The sequence below is a fragment of the Athene cunicularia genome (assembly GCF_003259725.1).
Source record: "Athene cunicularia isolate RWA chromosome 5 unlocalized genomic scaffold, athCun1 chr5_part3, whole genome shotgun sequence".
Lineage (NCBI taxonomy): Eukaryota > Metazoa > Chordata > Aves > Strigiformes > Strigidae > Athene > Athene cunicularia.
Window position 1 is genome coordinate 5,824,312 of NW_020799103.1, and position 20,913 is coordinate 5,845,224.

Genomic DNA, 20,913 nt, shown 5'->3' on the forward strand with positions numbered 1-20,913 from the left:
AGATGGATAATCTTTTCTTTGATAGCAGCGCAACTTTGTTGAGCAGTACTTTGCCGTCTTTTGGTCAGCTCATGAGTTTCTTTTCTTTTTAAAATTGTTGCAATTTCTCCAGGCAGAGAAACCTACCGTTCCGCAGTATTTACCTTCAAGTACAGAAGCATATACGAGACATCAGGGTGAAAAATGATTCGGAACAGACAGCTATTGGATGAGACTGCTGAAGGACAGGTAAAATCTTAAAAGCTAAAACTGAAGCAGAGAGCACCACTAAATGAAATAATAGATTTGTCGATTTGCTTTTAAAACTGATTCAAAAGCAAGGAAAAGCAAACTCCTGTAAGTAACCCACTTTTGATCTAGTAAGAGTCGTAATGTGCACAGAGTAAGAGGAAGGTGGGAGTTTACAAGTTACAACTGCTTAAAACTCTCCATGAAGAGGAAAGCCTAACAGCATTGAGTCAGGCAACTGTTCCTGAGGCGCTGGAGTTCTGGAATGATTTGCGTCTCAGCAAGATGAGGCATATAAATTCCTAAATTAGACCAACAATGACACAGACAGGAAGAAGCACAAGCATGTTCTCTTCTTTCTCCTCCCTTCCTTTTTGTCTTCTTGTCACAGAGTATGCGACCCATGAGAAACTGGAAGAACCCCTGGAGTCAGAGAGCTTACCCCACCCAAAACGCTCCTCTCTGCTGGAGGGACCAAAGCCCATCTGTAGTGGACAAAATGAGGTTTTACCATTTAAAGTGTATTTATCCTGTTGAGATCAGCACAAATATAAGGGCTGGAACTGACATTTCAACTCAGTTCCAGCTGCAAAAAATTTTTGCTTGAATCCTAAAACCCATGACTCACTCCATCTCCTTAACTCTGCATTTCTGTCAATGCTTCAGTGCTCAAAAATGGACTAGTTTTAATAGCAGTTAGGAAAAAAAACCCAACCAACCAAACATCTTTTATTGTTTAAGTAAGCAGACTGCAAATGGTACTACTGAAAGCTAAGTATACATGGACCCCCACTGTTGGGTTTTTACAGTTGCTCTTATGAGTTCTATTGTACTTCAACTATGTTTACACAGATATTTTTTTCCCCACATTAACTGCCCTTTAATTCTTAACTTGCTTTAAGACCTAATTTGCCATAAAGGTACAGGAAATAGAATAGACTGAGAAAATACTTAAGAATAGGTGTCGTTTACAAAGAAACTAATTTATAGTATGCAATTACCGATCGGGTAGAACAAGAGTTCGAAAACTGGACTGTATTACAAAGCATTTTTTCAAACATCCATTTTGGATTATTGCTGGAAGGTACTAATTGGTCTATTCTAGACTAATTTACAAACATTCATAAAATAGTGAAAAATGCATGCTTTAGAAACCCGGTACATTTCATGCCTCTGGACTAAAAAGAATATGAAGATGGAAGCAAGTGATGGGCATTTCTAATGTAGATTAGTAGTGCTTAGAGTTTTTTTTCTTTTGTACTAACAGACTCTTCGAATTTTTTCTCATTCCTTTCAGGTGATTTTTTATCTTCAGGTTTAGTCCACGGTGGGCTGTGCAACTTCTGTTGAAGATGAAAATAGCACCAGTGTAAGCACTGCGTACACGAGATGCACGTACACAAGCCAAGTAAAAAAAGCACGTTCAAAATCTGTGGCAATAGCACACACAGAGCTGCGTTTCTGTTAATCTGATGTACCAGACTGAAACTACTGTAGCAGAATGTGAGATTTATCAACTGTCTAGGAAAGGATTCTGAACTCTACTGAAGAAAGCAGATTTAACTGTCTTTGACAGTGCAAAAAGTCTGACGCTGATCTACAGTCATGGTAATTTTCATCTTTTTGGTCTACTAAATGAAGATCTCAGGTGTTTAACCTGTTTAAGACTTCGCTTTGGTAACGTGGCTGAATACAAGTTCACATAATTGCAGATATGTAATTATTTTGGAAATCTCTCCCTTCTCCTGTTCCCAGTACTGTGGGCATCAACGTCAATTAAGTCATGTGACATCAAGGATACCTCAGTTCTTCAAGTATTAAAAAGTTTTGCACATTGTTAACAACCAGAAGCCATTCTGAACAGATGAATCGATCAGGTACAATCAAAGTCTGAACTGAAAAAACAGTCCTGTCTCAAAAGCATTAGCATCAAAGGCATAAATACAGTCCAAGCAATTGCATGATTTACAAGACCTTTTAATAAAAATCTGAGAATTTCTCAGAAACAGAATACCTGAAAACTTGTCTCTGTTTCTGCTGTCTTCAAACGAGGTGTTGAATTATTGCGATTCCCCAAACACGTCTTGCCAACCTGTCAATACAAATGTCAGAGAGAACGACTTTGTACTTTTCCTAAAATATTGATGATTTTCCTAAAAATACCCCCAAAAGCAATGTTGTTTTTTTTTAGCCTAGTCGATGAAATGGAACAAAAGAAAGTTTTCATAACTAAGTGAATCCCATATTCCCATCATCCCTTTAATAGCCTAGCTTTTTTCCTTCATGCTTAAATCTCATCACAAATGTGAAGTTTATTCCCACAGTGGTCCCATGGAACAGGTAAGTAATTATAAATGTCTGTTATGGGTGAGGAAATAGTAACAAACAAATGAAAAGCAGCGTTACAGTTAGGACTCCTCTATTCCTATTCTCTTGTCTGAACTGCTCGATCTCTGAGGTATAATAATCCCTGAGTGGGGATATGGATAATTCCCTGCATGAGGAAGTCAGATGACTCTCAAGGTACAGAAAAGCTTTTTAGATTCATTGCTGTCATTTTATTCCAGCAATAATGTAATTTTCTTTGCCAATATGCTTTTGAATATCAGGGAAAAGAGAGTTGAAGAGCGTAAATAAAATTAATTACACAGCAGATTTTTGAACCAAAGATATCTCATGTTATGAGTTTCAAGTAGAGATTTACCCAGCACTGAAAATTCTGCTCTAATTAAATTAAAGTCCCTTCAGGAGTGGGATTAATGATGCCATAGGCAAAGAAATTAAAATATAAAAGACAGTAAAATATTGATAATCTCTGGTCATTACTTTAAAATGTTTTCACATTGGAATTTCTCTACTTGTTTTGCTGTTAAGACTGATATATTTAAATGCAGTGAATATAAGTGGGGTTTTTTGTTTAAGTCATCAAGACTCTTTCCAACATAACAGTAATTTTGTTTATCTTAAATTTTAATGTATCTCTTCCTCCAAAATGCTTCCTGCCTAGCATAAACCCTTGAAGATTTCTGAAGCTAAGTCAAGCCTAGACAGAGTATTTTTTACACATCAGATATAATCTAACATACTAACGAAAAACGGTGAAAGAATCATTAGTACATGGACATGAGTTTTACACATAGGTATGCAAATGCAACAAGGAACTCCCAATAAAAAAAAAAAAAAAAAAAAAAAAAAAAAAAAAAAGTTGTATAGTTGATAACATCAGTCTAGGAGAGAATAAGCTATTTGTGTCTAGGAGGGAAATGGAATCATGAACAAAAAGAGAAAAAATAATCTCTAAATCGTAATGTTTTGAGGCATTTTTTTGGACAGACTCTCTTAAGAAAATGGCAAGTCCATCTGAATTCATCCTATAGCACCTTAAATCGGGACACAATAAAAATTACCTTGCTCTGCAGAGAACACAAAATAAACACACTAACATGCAAATTAAATATCAAGAAATTTTATAAATATCCTTTCAGTAGAAATGACATTAGCTTGGAGTTAATTAAAAAGTAAGATACCGACAAGGGGGAAGAAAATTCATTAATTCTTTGCACTTGAGAAATTCTGACAGTCCCTTGCCTGTAACAAAGTTGATCTATGAACAGGTGTGAACAGGAAAACGAAACATGTTATTAAGAAAACTACTTGGAGAGGAGATGGCTGCTTCCCTCCTGAAAGCTTCTAGAGAGACGGTGGTACTGCCAAGGATTTTATAGTACTTTGGGGGGGCTTTAGTCATGTTTAAGCTACTGAAGTGAGCCTCTGAGATGGTGCAATTAAAGTGACTGATGGTGGGGACTCTCTATCAAAGTTTTCCCACTATACACAATAGCAAATAAAAGTTGGATTAATATTACATTATAAGGAATAATCAGGGTGGTACTGATTAAAAAAAAATCTGTTGATAAAGCACCTACTCTCCTTCTATGAAAATAATTCAATAATAGTTGTTTTATCTTCTAGATAAAGACTAAGTGTGACGACAAAGAGTAGGTATTTTAAATAAAATTTTAATATTTCAGAAGCTTATAAGTGTGGTCCTGGGAGAACTTGTATTTAATATATTTACTAGTGAGACAGACTTAAAAAAATGTTTTCAGCTTAGTCATGTTTAGAAAAAATTGAGGGTTTCAGAGTCTTATAAGTGAGCAGCTTGAGGACAAAAGATGTTATGGATCGAAAAGGAACAGCATTTCAGGTTGTGTAATGAGGACAGAAATAATGTTAATGAAATATAAGATCATTTACAAATCCATAATTTATTCTAACTGTACGTACTAAAAAAAAATCAAGTAACCTATTTCACCAGGACAATACATAGGGGATAGGAATCAAAAAATACTCATTGAAATTAACATAAATATACGTCAGCCATTTAAGACATATACAGAAGATTTTTTTTTTTTTTTTTAAAAAAGGTTGCCTGTTGCCTTAGGAAAATAAAAGCTAATGTTAAAAACAATGCTTTGTAAGTGACTAAACTTTCATAGGGTTTTCACAGACCAGATAACAAAGGCCATCTTGGTAGGAAAACAGCAGTGAAGATTTATGTCTGTAGTATTTCAGTCAGTTGTTTTCTTTTCAGTAACACACCGTATGGATCACTGTTGGAGAAAGTAGAATGGGACGTTTTTCTAAAGAAAGCAACTCCTATGTCTTTATGTTGTTAAAGCGTAAAGCATTCGTTATTGATTCCTTGTCCTAGCGAAACCTTGAATATCCTTAAGAAATAAATTACAGATCAAACAGCAGCGATAACTTTCAATATGCCATCAGTTAAGAGCGGTTCAATAGCTAGAATTATAACCAGTCACTGTGGATGAGCTCTATACACCTCTGGCTCTTGGCTTGAAGTCAGTTCAGTCCCTAAAGCTGAGACAGACGGGTATAGCAGGATCACCTGATACAAATCTAAACTGGGCTTAACACAACCTAAACTGAATCCCATACCTATACCCCCTCATGCATATATACAAACACATGCGCATATATATATATATATATATATATATATATACACACACACACACACATATACATACGCTTCTGTGTATTTATTTGGTTCTATATACATATACACGCACAGGTATGTCTATATTTATATGCAGATATATATTTATATACAAACACATAAATATACAAACATACTCACCCCCCTTTCCCTCAGCTAAAGACCACCTCAAATAATATATAGATTTAGATAGATAAAAATTATATATTTTAATATATAATATATATATGTGTATAAAATATATGTGTTATATATATATATATATATAAACTTTCAAAGCCGTAAGTGACACGTAGACAAAAAAAGCCAAATATTACTTTTTTCCCTTTTTCTTTTTCTAGTTTCCTCTATGCCAAGTGTTGTTTTGTTTGCTTTTCTGTGCAAGTGTCTGTCAGATTCTCTCCTGTGAGAGGCAGACTAATTACAAAAATACAGAGTGATAGCTTGACACGGTGGAAAGTGGAAAGCAAAAAGCAAACATGGAAGCAAAAATAATTGCTTTTGGAAAATAAAGGGGTTGAAATGTTGTCAGTGTCGTTTTTCTGCTTCATGAAAATGAGATTTTAGAAGTGCCTGTTGGAAGGGGTACTGGGATTCTGGCAAGCTTTGAATCAAGATTTCAGCAGATGAAGGACACGAGAGCAAATTCACACCTGTGTGCTTCTCCCACAGGAGCGGGTATGCCAGCGGCCCTGCTTGAGATGGGAGGGTCACGAAGGGGAGAGGAAGGGCAAGGTGCCAACTCAGAAAGCCTCTACGCAGGAGAGTTACATTTCCAGCTCACGCACAAACCCTCCAACACCATGGAACAGAGCAGAGCACACCCTTAGCCCTCCTCAGTCGCCTCAGTCCTTGCACCACCAAGGAGGAGGAGCCCTGGGACGAAGTGATGCCCCCCTCAGTGTACGCTTGTACAGAGATACATACACCTGGGCAAAAAGAGAATTCCCCATTTCTGTCAGAGAAGATCAATTGTTGTTCTTCCAGAAAATGAGTATTTTTTTCAGAAAGATTATTACTGGGAAAATTGATAAAATGCCAAGACTATAAGAAAGGACTAAAACCATGCAAGTAGAAACAATGTTCAGAAAGTAAAATAAAATGAAGTCAGTAAGTCCCAGGAAAAAAAAAAAAAAAGTCTCAAGTCAGTCTGGTTAGTTTAATGCAACTCCACTGACTCCTCTTGCACCATCATACCAAAACAGGTTGTAATTTAAAACCTTGTCAGCAGTACTTCAAGGATGTTCTGGTGTTCATGCCAGGTGTAACACGGCATTTCACGTTACGGACTGTGTGCCCCCGCTGTCGTGCAGAAAGCTGTGTGGAGAGGAGCGGGAGGATTGCACAGCAGTTGAGAGTTTTGTCTGCACATCATCTCTACTGGTCACACGTTAAGTTTTACGTCTGTGCTGGCTTCATGGGAGGGCAGGGAGCAGGCACTACTGCTCCGTCACCATCTGAGCAAGTCCCAGGGAACGCGGCGGGCAACGCCGGCTCATCTCTCAACCTCAGTGCAATGATTTGAAGTTTGGGATGGGTATGAAACCATTTCTTGTCTGTCCCTCTTAGCGCTTGCAGAGAAGTTCAGTCAGGCTCTTAAGCTACATGGCAAAAAAATTTAAAAAAAACAGACAAATTTCTAATATCCAGGGGAAAATGAAGGCACCTCATAAATGACTGCCCCTTGTCCCTTAGCTAATGTCTTTTCAGAGATTCAGAAGAGTAGTATGTGGCTCTAGGGTCAACATAATAATACAACATAATAACGTTGGTTATTTTCTTGTTTGTGCCTGAAGTGACAAGCGGGTAAAGAAGGCAGATCAAGTGGCAGGTGGATAATGAATGCAGATGAAATGGCAGAGTACATGGCGGAGGCGGACAAGACTAAATACCTGGGAAGCTATAAAGGGAGGAATAGATCATTCTACATGCATGCTTTGGTCTAGCTGAAAAATAGTGACGAGCAAAATATTGCAACATCAACAGGATTGCAAATTATTGTTAGCATGGTGAAAAGATACCTTTTAATACAAGATCATGATAGAAATACTTCAGTATACTCATTCAATGAAAACAGCAGCCAAAAAAAAAGCTAACAATAATCTAACATTCTAACTTCATTACCAAAGTCTATTCCCCGGCACTTCAGGCACAAACAAAACAGGCAGTTCATCCATAACTACAGTCTGTGCTTTCTTCTGCCTTCCTTGAAGGAGACTGAAGGTGGCAGTTTCAAAGGGAATGGGATGGCAGACTTGCTCTCAGCCCCATTCAGAAGCACAATCCCATGTTTCTTACATCAATACACTACTGCCATTCCAAATACGCCAAACCCCACGCGGCGTACAGGCGCTTCGCACCCAGTGCAAGCTAGATACATTGAACACTAAATTCTCAATTCTCCAATTTCTCGTTACACTTCTAAGTGATGTTTTGGAGATTCGGTTAATATTTGCTCTATTCATGGGCCACAAACATTACTTACCTCACCAGGTGGGAAGCAGCAGTCAGACCATTTCATTGTTTTCCTCACCCAGCTAAGCTTAACATTTAATAAATAAAGCTTTAACTGCAACCGCCGCATTTATAGGTTCATCAGAGATGAAGAGGGATTCTGCTATTGATATTTACTTCCATCCCTAAAGCCTCTCAACCACGTACATCGTGTCTTAGTTTCATCAGCATCTGCCCACACAAGCAACCTCCTTTTTCTAGATTCAGCAAGAAAATCTTCAATACTTATAATCACAGCCAGGATTTTTCCAAGTATATGGTTATTAAGCAAATGATGACTAGTCCTTGAAGCAGTTTTATGACTCAGAGCAGTGAAACAAGACAGAAAGATGCATTTCTTTGAAGCTTAAGAGTCCTGCCTCCTCTTTTAGCCCCCTCTTCCCTAACATTTCCTTATTTTACTAAAAATTGTAATAATTTAATGTGTTTAATCTAACCATCAGTGATAGATCCCAGAATTTCACCCATGAATGAATTAATTTTATAGAATAAACTCTAAATTGTATGTGTGGAAAATTCTTTACCTTTGCATTAAGTTGTTCTGACTGGTATTTACAGTATGTTTGCCATATATTTTGTAATTATGGGCGTATTTGTAAGATAAACATTATATTCATGAAATTACATACGCTGTGTTTTTATCATAAAACATCAAGAGGGATCTAATGTTTGAACTTTAAAAGCTCTAACACACACCAGTCAGAATTCCAAGCAGTGAAAGCTAAACCTTTCCCAAGGAAAAGGCAACAGGAAAAAGAAATGCTGGAAAATTTTATTTAAGTATTTGATAGTTGGGCAAGCCATTTCACTGTTTTCACTCTCATTACCTCCTGCCAAATTGGGCAGCTTTTTCTTAACATATCCTTAAAATCTAGCTTGGCCAATATTCACAATTTTTATGGTTAAGCATAACAGGAGTCGTCTTGTGATTTTCCTCTACATGGTAGAGAAACAGGCCAAATTTAGCAATGTTGAATGTTTGTTATTTGCTTTACACGAACTTTAAGAAACACATTAACAACCTATTTGCATTTGTAAAATAAAATTTTCATACAAGTGCATTTTGCCTTAAGCAATATATTTTGTATATATAAGAGGAAAAAAATATTGAGAACAATAAGTGAGAAATTTAACAAGGTAGAAAAATTGAGGTGGCCATAGATCTTGCAATACTGTGCCGCCTTTACCAATTCAGTGTGCAGTTTGATTAACAAAGTATTTTTGCATGAAATTCTGGTTATAAAATATGCAGCTTGATCAGTATAGTATGCAAAATTTCAGAAGTTACGGTATTCAGTTCACCTAGTGAATTATACAGCAGAGCTGGGGAGGTTCATAGCTGGATATATAAATTATAAAGGTGGCTCACCCAAGTGTGCATCTTCATTTTAAAAGAATTTTCAAAAAGCCAGTTAAAATTCAGCTATTAAACTATGCAATTTGACCCACAAGCTGCTGAACAATGTAACTAGAAAGGTATTCCACCGCACCAAGGCAGCAAATAAGAACCGGCTTTATTGCTCAACTAATCATCCAATACATCACAAGTGGACAGGAAATCAAGAAGTTTAAATAAGCGATATTATATTCAGCTAGCTTCTACAGTTCAAAAATAGTTCTGCCACTGCCAGATTCAGCACACCAAACATTGCAGGTTCAGCATTCCTTCGCATCACTACAAACCTCCTTTTGGCTTCAGTGGGCACTAAATGCAGGACATTTGTAGAGTATGATGGAGGAGATAACACTGAGCTAGTTCCAAAGAAATTAAACCAGGTACCGGGAGAAAAGGATGGCACGGTCAACTCAACTGACAAGCTAGGTATCTTAGTCGTCAATAGCCAAGTCAAGTCCACAGTTTATTCAAGGGCATGTTTTATCAGATTCACTCATTAATTTATCAGAGATCTGTATTTCAATCTCCTTTCAACCCCGCTATTTAGAAGAAAGATATGGAGCAAGATGTAGTGAAAGAAGTTTCCATAAGACACCTCTGCAGATTTTCATATCCTCCTCCTATTTTAGAGCAGAGTACTGAGTGGATGGTTAAACTAAGATGATGTTAACTTCTTGTGACTTTCACAGTCCTCATTTAGGGAACAGAATTACTGAATTCCCTTTAAGAATTTTATTACATTGAATTTTTGTTCTAATGGTTTCTTTTTTTCTCTCATTACTTCCTTGGGAAAGCAATGGGAGAGTACAATGTGATCAAACCTCAGCAGTTGAAACTTATAGGGAGAAAAAGAGGCAAAATGCTGTGGTTGCTTAGAAACATGTACAAGTTTGGCTCCGATACTCAGTGCCCTTTGTCACTGAATGATTAATGAACACGCAGTGTTTGTTTACTGCAGGAAATTAAGGCAGTAAATAAAAGCACTATCACTTTTATTTATCAGAAAAGACTCTAGAAGGACAAAGAGCAACAAATCTAAGATGAGAACAGAAAACAAAGAATCACTTTATAAATTGTTTGATGTTTTAGCACTACCGAATGGGCGGTTTTAAATGACACGCTACACACGTAAGAGTTATTTGATATGAAAAAGGGAGAAGGTATATTCTGGTATAAAATCCAAAAAAGCTCCCATAAAACTTTTGGGAAGAGGGAAATGGGAAATGATATAGAGTAAAGAGCTCTGCAGAACTCTGGTTCTGCACAGAGACTTTCAGGAACCAATTACCGGGAAAACTCCTCCGGACAAGACTAAGGAAAAACAGCATTGACTACATTCCTCTAATAAAATAAAATAAAATAATAATAATAATAATAATAATAATAATAATAATAATCATCATCATCATCATCATCATCATCATCATCATCATCATCTGAATAATAGAATCTTTTAGAAGAAAACTGAAGTAAAGATTTTTTTGGTCTTTGACAAATTTCAGATTATTTGAACTAATCAAGATGTTGTATTACAGGACAGTCTGTCTGGTTACTACAGATCCCATGTCAAATTTAATGACAGCTAAGGTATGAGCTGTATCTAATTTCAAAATCAGCTAATATAATTTGGCTTGCCTGTATACAATTTGGAAACAAATCTTCATTTGTATTAATTTCAATGTAAACTACAGTAATCATTATAAACATTCATAAAACAATAATGAAGAAATTGCAGTAGGATTACAAATTTAAGACAGAGAGAGGGAAGCTTAGTCATACAGACTAGAAAACATTGGTTGAGATCAGTAACTACCTCATTTTTTGCCTTAACAACTGAAACATTGCATGTTCTATTCTAGTCACTATTTACTACAGTAATTCTTCCACAACATAAATCATATTTTGTTTATCAGAGAGACAATCACAGGAACTTTACAAATCTCTGAGAAAGTGTCGATGAAATATTAAGTTTCCAAGCACCATTTTAGTTTTAAGCATATTCGTTAAGGTCCTCGTCTTTTATCATACCCTCAACCTTCATTTATTTTTCTCAAACAAATGGCACAGGAGAACCTGTCATCCAGCCTATACTTCCCTCACTGGGAGTTTAGCAGCTGCAAAAACTTCTGATAAAAACACACACAACCAAATAATGATAAAATTGTGAGAAAAACTCTAAAGTATTCCCAAGTCTGAAATTTTCTCGATGTGATGTTGTTCACAGGTACAAATCACAGCTTCGTACTATTGCAGTAATACGACCCTCCAGGAAAATAAACTAATTCTAGTTCTTTCAGGATTTAAGGCGGTATCTCTAAAGTCATATGAGGGTTAATTGTGGAAAGCGAGATTTTTAGTTCATTTCTCAAATTAATTAATTTGAATTCTTCCTTATCTCAAAAAATAATAAAAAAAAGTATTGTTTAACATAAGACAAAAAAGGAAATAATATAAGTTGGGAAGAGGTTGCTAACGCATTGTCATCATCTGTACTGTAATTGTGTCCCATGCAGTCCGTGTTCAGATGGACAGTGAGCGTAGGAGGAAGAAAAAAAGTTTCAACTTGAACTACCAGGAAAACTACTTTATTCAACCCACAGGATAGCATGTGGTCAGGGTAGGTCCTTAGATTTGTAAAATAGTGGAACAATTGTGAAAAATATATTATAATGCCTTAGTTCTCTTTGGAAAATTTACTGCCTTTCTTTAATCGACCCTTGGGTTTACAAGAAAATTTTGCCATTATTGTCATAATTAAGTTTGTGTGGTATTCAAAGTGAAATCAGGGGATCCTGACAAACTGGGATGTTTTATTCTCTCATGACAGGCTCCAACTGAGATTTTTTTGAAAATCCAAGTACAGAATCCTGGAAGGGAGGATGGATTTCTCAAAAAAACTTCCTGGGTCAGTGTGGGGATGGCAGAATAGAAATGGAGAAAATTCTCAGAGAAAATAATTACTTAATGTCCCTCTGGTAAGAAAATCCAGTACTTTGAGTGCAGCCACAACTTGAAAATAAGTACTTCTCTAAAATGTTATGTATATTGTGTATCACCTGAGCTACATTTGTACATCACCTTTCTTTTTGAGGACAGAACCAGAGGCCATGCTGGTGCACTATGCAGGTTGCTGCACCCCAGTACAGCTCCCAGCTGGGTACCGCCCTGCAGCGACCAGCACAAAGAACTCACTCCTGGAATTCTCTTGGAATCATACCAGTCAGTTGTATTTGTATTAACAAAAAACCAAACCCACCAATTTTTATTTCCAATTGAACTTGGAAATAAATAATAATAATAATAAAAAATACACCTTAAAAGTCCCATTTAATGTAAAGAGAACCTGTCTTCCTCTATCTGTTAAGTTTTTAATTACACTGGAGATTCTGCTTCTAACTGGCATAAATACCAAAGTGTATATGGCTTGGCTGCTTGGTGTAGGGGTGGTTGTCCTAGTAATCTGGTTTGTAACTTGGCTCTCAAAGCCATTCCTTCAACAGACACCGCAAGCACAGCACACTGGAATTTCACAGACACCTTTCTGTGTATTAGTGGCAATCCCAGACTGGGAGTTCTTTTAAATGTGAACAGAATGCCACTATGTAAACTCCATAATATGCACAATTTGCAGTTGGAAAATGAATTTCTAGCGGCAACATCTTCAAAAGCAAGATAACACCGATAAAACTACTGCCTGCTTCATTTTCCAGTAAGGAACATTATCTCGCAAGGTACGGTGAATTTGAATAGCCCTATGCTATGCTTTCCCTAATTTTACTACTTTTTTCCTCCATACAAGAGGTTTTGTCAAATACAGATTTAACAAACCTTAAAGATTTAAAATTTAAAGGAAATGTGAGTCCCACAGAATACAGAATTGGTGTTAAAATATGATAATTGAGAGATTAAATGATATAAAACTTCATCCTATTACTCAAATTTAGAGACACGGGCTAATTTCTTTTTCTTTGAATTACAGTGCTACTTAGATAAAGGCAGGGAACAAGGTTAGATTTTAATTTAATTTCAATTATGAAAAATAGTTTGATTCCTCAAGTCTTCTAACTTCAGTTGGAGTCTTTTGCTTTCTCAGACCAATTTTTCATACCAAGCAGCATACTGTGCTGATTAAAGGCATATTCTAGTTCTGTCGGGATTTAAGGTGCTATCCCTAAAGTCATCATAGGAAGGTTAATTGTGGAAAGAGACATTTTCAGTTCATTTTTCAAATTAATTAATATGAATTCTTCCTTGTCTCTAAAAAATATGTATTTGTTAATATATGACCAAAAAAAAAGAAGGTGGGAAGAGGTTGCTAGCCTGTTGTTATCATCTACACTGTTATTGTGTCCCATGCAGTCCATGTTCAGACGGACAGTGCATGTAGGAGAAAGAAAAAACGTTTCAACTTGAACAACCAGGAAAACAAAATACTAGTTGTTAGAAGCACGAAAAGACACCGCCACACTTTAATCAAAATAACTAACTCCTTGATTTTATGGAAAAGTACATCTTTTAGGTGTCTTCCATCGCATTACTTGATACGGAAATTAAATATTCTCTTGACTTGTGAATTGCTTTAACACTGCTTTCTGCTCCCTGCTTTAATGTATTCACTTCTGTAATAAAAGAGTTGCTTGAACCTCTTTCTATAAATATTCAGCCTCAATAAATTCAGCCTCTACCTAAAGTCACCCGTATTCCATTGAACTTTCCATAACTTTCCCAGTGGGTTGCCAATCTCCAGTCATAATCTAAATGGAGTTCACTTCAACTTCAGAGTTTTATATCTTATTCTTTTATCTCCTCCTCTGATTTTTATTAGTAAGAAATGAAGTGTCCTTCATCTTTAGACATTAAGAAAGGTGCACAACAGCAAATTAGACTCTTCTCCTGGATACACAATTTCTCCTTCTCTCTGCCCTACTCTAGAGAATGAGTCAGAGGGGAAGTTACTTGTAATTGATAATGAATCAAACCGGTAACGTATTTGTAATGAATGGATAATATATTCAGATTTTTCCAATTTGTTGCATACTGCATTATCTGAGATTTGTTTTCCAAACTTTTCTTCATATTGCTACACATTGCTGTGCTCGCTAAGAGGAAGGTACCCAGTTACCTCCCCAGGAGTCTGTTATATTTAAGGCAGGTAATGTGTCCAGCAGTTCATTCAAAGCAGTTGTGAGAGACTTTTTCCTGCTGGAGTCTATGTTTCACCTGCAAATTCATCAAGGTAGCACTATACTTTTTGGACTACTGAGCAGACAATACACTCTCTCAACAAATTTTATCTCTCTTTCTTCCTGTTTTTTTTTCCTGCAGCCCCTAATAGAAGCATTTGGGATTTCTGGTAACAGCTCCCACCATGCTGTTCGAATGAGTTTTGCCTCAGTAACAGCAGCAGATTCAGCTTTCTGTCAGACACGTCATCAGAAAAACACAGCTTGCAGCTTTCCTACGCTGGCAGTGGACAAAATTAGATACTTTCAACTTTAACGCTGTCACCTCTTACATCTCCCCGAAGGTTTTGTTTTATCAAATGAAGCATCTGTGACAACTGTGCCTGATTATTAGGGGAAACAATATGTAAACAAGGTTCTGCATCTCACTGTAATGCAGCAGCTCTTCAAGTTGGAACAAGCCCATTGTTGAGACAGTTAAACATCAAATCACATCTTTTCCTCTGCTGCTTTTCCTGTAACAGCTCTGTAAGTTCTATTCAGTAGACTTTACAAGAAACCCAGAGCATATACCTGCACAGACTGACAGTGAAGAGCATCTGCTCCTTAGCACTTTAGTGTAGAATACAGCGGGCTTATAAAATACATGTACCAGCTTGCCTAGGAAAAGCAAATCACATGAATAATCGTCTGAGGCATTAATGTTTCAATACAATCCAGATTTGACCCTGGTTTCTAGGTGAGCTGGCTTTCTTACATCTTGAGAATCGCACTCCTGGATGCTCTGGTTTTCTTCCTTTCCTGAGGCCACGTGAAGATTCTCTTTCTCTGCTGAGGCATTTCGCTAGACATAGGAAATAAAAAAGAAAATAAAATTTCAAATAAGTTGCATTTGAAAAAACAGGATAATGACATAAAACCAAGAGATCAGATATTGCAAATTGTTAACTACTGTCGTCTTCATTTTCAGAAAATTTTATAAAGGGAGGGTTTGAATATACATTCTCATTAAAGCGCTTGCTTGTAAAGAATTACTTCCATAGAACTAATCAAGACTTTCTATCTGAAAACTGATGACATCAAGGTGACTTGATGGTATATTGTTTTGTATGTTACTAAAATCATAATGGAAGAACAGGTTAAATTACATTTTCTGTTGTGCAATCATTTGGATGGGGTGGGGTAAAGAAGGAAAAAAAAAAAAAAGGCATTTTCAGAACTCTCATTTCTCTGGATCTTGTGAATGCTGTGACAGATTCAGACACTGAGTTGAAGCTGTTTATGAACTGCTTTAGCTTACTTCACCTGTCCACAGCCTCCCAGATGGGACTTCACATCATGGTGAGCTGGTGCCTCTCAGTTACTTCTGCGCACTCAAACCAGACTGCTATACGGGGCAGCTGCTCTACGACCCAGGCTATCGGTTTATATAAGCAGTGAATTGTCTTCCACCGAAACACTGGCTGGTTTAGTATGTTTCTCGTATTTACTGCAACTTTTAAAGATTCCAAGAGCCACGCACAGGAAGAATATGCAATGCTTTGTTTACACACAGCTTGCACTATATTTACACCTCAGTATTTTTTTAATTTACCTTGACAGCTTCACAAGGAATTATTTCATAAAGAAATGATCCATAAAATCTGGAAAATATACTGCTAAATTAACTGGATACCCTGACATATGTATCACTGCTTGTGCATCACAACCACATACTCTCCTGAGACATAAAGTAACTAGAACAACTGGAGGGATCATAATTTGCTGATAGTCATGAGATGACTGCTATGACCACCATCTCGTTATTCTTAGTTCTGCAGCATTATTTGTTTAAAAAGCATCCATATTCCAGCATCTAATTCAAAGACCACTGAAATTCATGGAATGAATTTAAACTGTGCAAGATATACCTCTGCTGAAAAACAAACGAAACGTGAAGCCCAAACACACCCCCCAATGCAAAAGGAAATGTAATCTTATTCTGATACGATATCATTCCTGAAAATAATAAAAATTTAAAATAGAATTGATGAGCCTCTCTTTTTGTCTTAAGTTTCAGATCATAAAGAGTCTATAACTATCCTTAGGGAGCTGGTTTCCATCAAATTGTCTGCAAGCATCTAGAAACTCTTCAGAGGAATGGGGATGGGGAACAAATCAAACTAATTTCTCTGCAATGAAAAGTTAGAACTTCAGACACCAGTTCTGAAAGCTTGAACCATCCTTTCCGCATGACACTTACACTGCAAAAAAAAAAAAAAAAAAAAAAAAAGCAGGTTACTGTTGGCAATACAGTCTCTGTTTCACAGCTCTTCAGTGAGGAATTATTAGTTTTATAGAGCGGTTGACTAGTGGAAAAAGCGATGAGGAGGTGAACAAACTGAAAAGATCAATATAAATTACTGTTTTGCCATTTCGTAGCCGTATTCAGTGATTTGCCTCTTCGGACTGAAAGAATTATTACAGTTCTGAAAACCTAAATCTCTTCCCATAGAATCAGAGAGGCACACGTACAGTGAATGATAGATACTACACACCTTCACCTTATTTGACTCCTTGAACCATTAAATCCACATGGGATGCCAGGAAAACAAGCCAGCTTGAAGGCTTCTTAATTCAGGAGAATAAACGTCTGTGCATAGTGTCTCTAGTTTCAGAATTCGATTCCTGGTCAAGATTTGACCTTAGCAAATTCTACATGCAGTGTACATATCCGATTTCTCAGCATGTTGTACTCATTTCTACAGAACAAGAGGAGGTTTAGGATTTTTAGGAGAGGCTGTCATCATGAAAAGACTTGCCCAGTGTCATACTTTCAAATGTTTACAGCATTTCCTACCTCTAAGAAAGCAGAAAACAGTAAAATTGTCAATTCTCATCCTCTTTAATTTTGAAAATAGTCAAGTACAATATTGTATCCTAGAAGTCTTTCTATTCTTTTTTCTTCCAATGCACAATATAAGATTTTTCGAGGTGTTTCCATTTTGGTAAGATTGCTTTAACCGGTAGGATCAGATTATATAACAGCCTTTAAAACTGACTTGCCACAGCTGCACTGCTCAGACACCCGCCAAGCCAGGGAGCAGCGACAGGTCTGCTTCATTCCCTGCCTGCTTTCTAATCGATAAACATCACATCCCCTCAGCTCCTGCACAACCATCATCCCCCAATTGTTTTTCATATTGATATCCTAAACTGACGCGGACCTGCACGTCTTAGAGTTCCAGTTTAAAAAATAACCACGCTTCTCCCAGCAGCCAAAGCAGGACAGCAGAACAGAGGGCAAGAAGGTGTCTTGCCAGGTCCTTGTGGCCAGAATGTCACAGGGCTTTCTTGCACCTTATGTACGTACTTTTAACCTATAATAGTTTGAGACCAAGACTAACATGGGGGGAAAAAAATCAAAATCAAAATGAATATTTCTGAAAGCTGATCTGCTTGCTGATGATGTGGGAGTCTTTGAGGTAGATTTTGCAAACAAAATCCTTTGGTATTAAAAATAATCTCTCCTCATAAACCCCGAATATGCTATTATCTGAATGAAGCCTATTTACTAGACTGACAGCTTACCTAATACAAATGCCATGAAGTATTTCAGAGTGAAACGGTTTGGAAACAGTTTCTGAACTCCTTCCCAATTTGCTTAAAGCTTTCTGAACCCTCCTCAAAGCTATTCAATGCAGCGTTTTGCACATGAACATTTTTTTCAAGGATCATCAACCCTTTTATCTTTTTCTCTTAGAAATAATTTAGAAATTACAGCATCTTCCTGGTGAGACCTTACCAGCTTGACTAAATCCCAAGCTTTGCATTTCAGATATTTGAAATAAATAAAATTGTTTACAGTGCATTAAGATCTACGCCTGCAGATGAAAAAAAGACTCTGTTGGTGTGTGCTTTGCTTGTAGCAGAACTTGCAGAATGCTTCTGACAGAGAAGCAAGCCAAACTCATTATTTCTTTGAATTCTCTTTCGAAGTCTGCACTGGAATAAATGACAGAACCTAATTCTGCTTTATACCTTTGAAATTTCCTTCTGTTATGCTTTATGTATTTTTCATTTCTAATATCAAACAAATTTTCATCTCAAAGCATGCACTGTTGTTATAATATCTTCATCTTAACTACTAAATAAAACTGCAAAGTTAGGTCAACTGAATTTCTGTCTTTCAAAGGGTTTTTTGACTTTGATATGTAGTTCAATTCTTTCTTATATTAAAAATAGTCTTATCAGATCTTTCTTCTTTCTACATGGCTTCTTGGGATGACTGCACAACTCTATTTTTTTAGTCAGGGTTTGTTTGTTCACGTGAGATGCCAGAGTGCTACTGACAGGGCTGCTTGCCAGATGACCTGCCAACACAAATACGGGTTTCATCAATGTATTTATTTCCTGGTACTTAGCCTGTCACAGATTACTCGTTTCCACAGTAAGGGTTCCTAGTGATATTTCCACGTTAAAAAAAAAAATAATTTAAGGATACTCATATTGACCTAACAAGAAGATTGCACAGCATTTTGAAGCTAAGCAAACAAACTAAGCAATTTCTGGCACAGTGCAAGTTCATGATAATAGGGACTAAAGAAAAAAAACCCCAAACCACCCAGTTATAAGAGAGTAATCCATGAGGATTTTTCTCTAATGATGGGCAATGTCCTGACATGCATATTCATAGCCTGTTTTGATAAACTTTAAATGCAGAAATCATTGGAGTTTGCCCAGAAATACATTTTTTTTTCTTTGCTACTGAAAGCTTCAATGGCCCAAACTACAAATATTCAAAAACTATCTACAGCACAGACTTGCTTGCCCGTCTTTGGCATGCCTGCTGTGCCTGGCGGTGCTGCGTGACATCCGCCTGGCACGTTGAGTGAGGCCAGGCTCAGAGACTCCCCTGGGCCGGGGGATGCTTCTGCCTACACTGAGGTTACTCAGCAGGTGGTCTGCGAAGGGGCTACAAATAGGAAACAACCAATGCCTGAGTCATCCCCGCTTCTCAGAGCGCTCCAACGGTTTGTGTTCTCCTGGGAGATGTTTTAGTCCTTTGGGATTGAAATGGCTTATTGTCATGTCTAGGAAATCCAAAATTGCTCAAGGATTTGTAGCACCTACTGTGAAAAACTAGAGCAGTTTTGTATGTAGCAGATGGATGAAGTTGTCAGAGCTTTTCTGGGCAAGGTGCATAGTGCAAGAGCCAGAAACATTTCCTTTCCAAAGTCAGTTCTGTCTGACTGCTCCTGGAAACCAGGGACTTTGTCTGTGTATCACATGTGCACACAGGCCAACTTCCACAAAATGCATCACATATTTATTTCAGTCAAGAAAAAGGTGTCAATCCTATCACCTTTTCCTTCCTCCACCTTTTTTTTTGAGTAGCACCATTTGCAATTACATAAGTTCACAGTGGCATTCTGGATTGCACGACAGAGTTTTGACTCGCCTTCCTAGCTCTAAAAATTTCTGACATTTTAAAGTAACTGAATATCTATCATATATTTCCACAACAGATATCACGGATAAAGACGCATTAATAACTATATACTGCATAAAGGAGACTGTTGTATTGCATTTGTTTAGATCCTCACTTTAAAATCTCCCACAGTTTAACAAACATGCAGAAATGAATGAGAAATCCAATTCTAACAACAGTAATCATGAATTTCTATGACAGTGATGGTAATTCTGTATGTATATACATATATTTCTGTTTTCAGTAGAGGTAACTAGCTTTTCCCTCTTGCACAACCAATATCATCCAATAATAAGTGGGAAAGGCATAGCTCAGTCTTTATTTGCATTTAATGCACATCTACAGTTACATTTATATAGGGCAATTCTTCTCAAAGGACTGCAAATCCTACAGTGTACCAGATCTTTAAACTTCTGTTGTTTCTTAAGTAAACAGAATTGCCCTTTTTTAAATTTTTTATTTTTTTTTTTAAATTTTTAATTTGCACTATATTGAAATATCTTTAGGGAGGAAAATAGCTACTTGCTGATACACATTAGGCCAACAATGAGCACTGAGCACAACAATCAGACATTTTGCAAGTAATCTACGACAGCCTCACTCCCATTAGAAGTGACAAATGTTAGGACATCTTTAACATGGATACCAAAAGACCATCTTTTCTTTTCTTCACATTTCACATGCGTTTGTGATGGTTGTAACGGAATTTCTCCAAGACGAACATTCACAATAACCTCAAATGGCTGTACATCCATCAGATGGAAAGGACTTGTTCTTTCCAATAAATCATTTGGGATGATAGATGATGTATTTAGATGTTAATTTCCTGAATCATCTGTTTCATAACAGTAGTACAAGTGCAGGATTTTACCGCACACATGCAGCCACCTCCCTGCAGTTCATTATGTTGCACATAATATGCACATTATTGTATTGAATTTCTTTGTTAAGTGCTCTGGGGTTCTTCATCTCTTGAAAAAAATACTCTAAAAGGAAAAAAAAAAATTAAAAAAGTCTCATTTGTCATGAGCAAGGGAAGATATCTTGAAGTTTTCAAACACTGGAGTATTTCCTGCTACATAATTCTTCCAGTTTAAGTTAA

At 36.8% G+C, this 20,913-nt stretch overlaps 1 protein-coding gene across 1 annotated transcript in view; it reads right to left on the reverse strand.

Moving 5' to 3' along the window:
* Positions 1-940: 940 nt before the first annotated feature.
* LUZP2 (leucine zipper protein 2) overlaps positions 941-20,913 on the reverse strand; it is a 200,234-nt gene continuing 180,261 nt past the window's right edge. The window contains exons 10-12 of the mRNA XM_026850920.1: positions 15,099-15,185; positions 2,243-2,320; positions 941-1,571 (exon numbers count right to left, since the gene is read on the reverse strand). Of these exons, the coding sequence (XP_026706721.1) occupies positions 1,467-1,571; positions 2,243-2,320; positions 15,099-15,185 (270 nt within the window). The 3' untranslated portion in view covers positions 941-1,466. The remainder of the gene's footprint in view (positions 1,572-2,242; positions 2,321-15,098; positions 15,186-20,913) is intronic.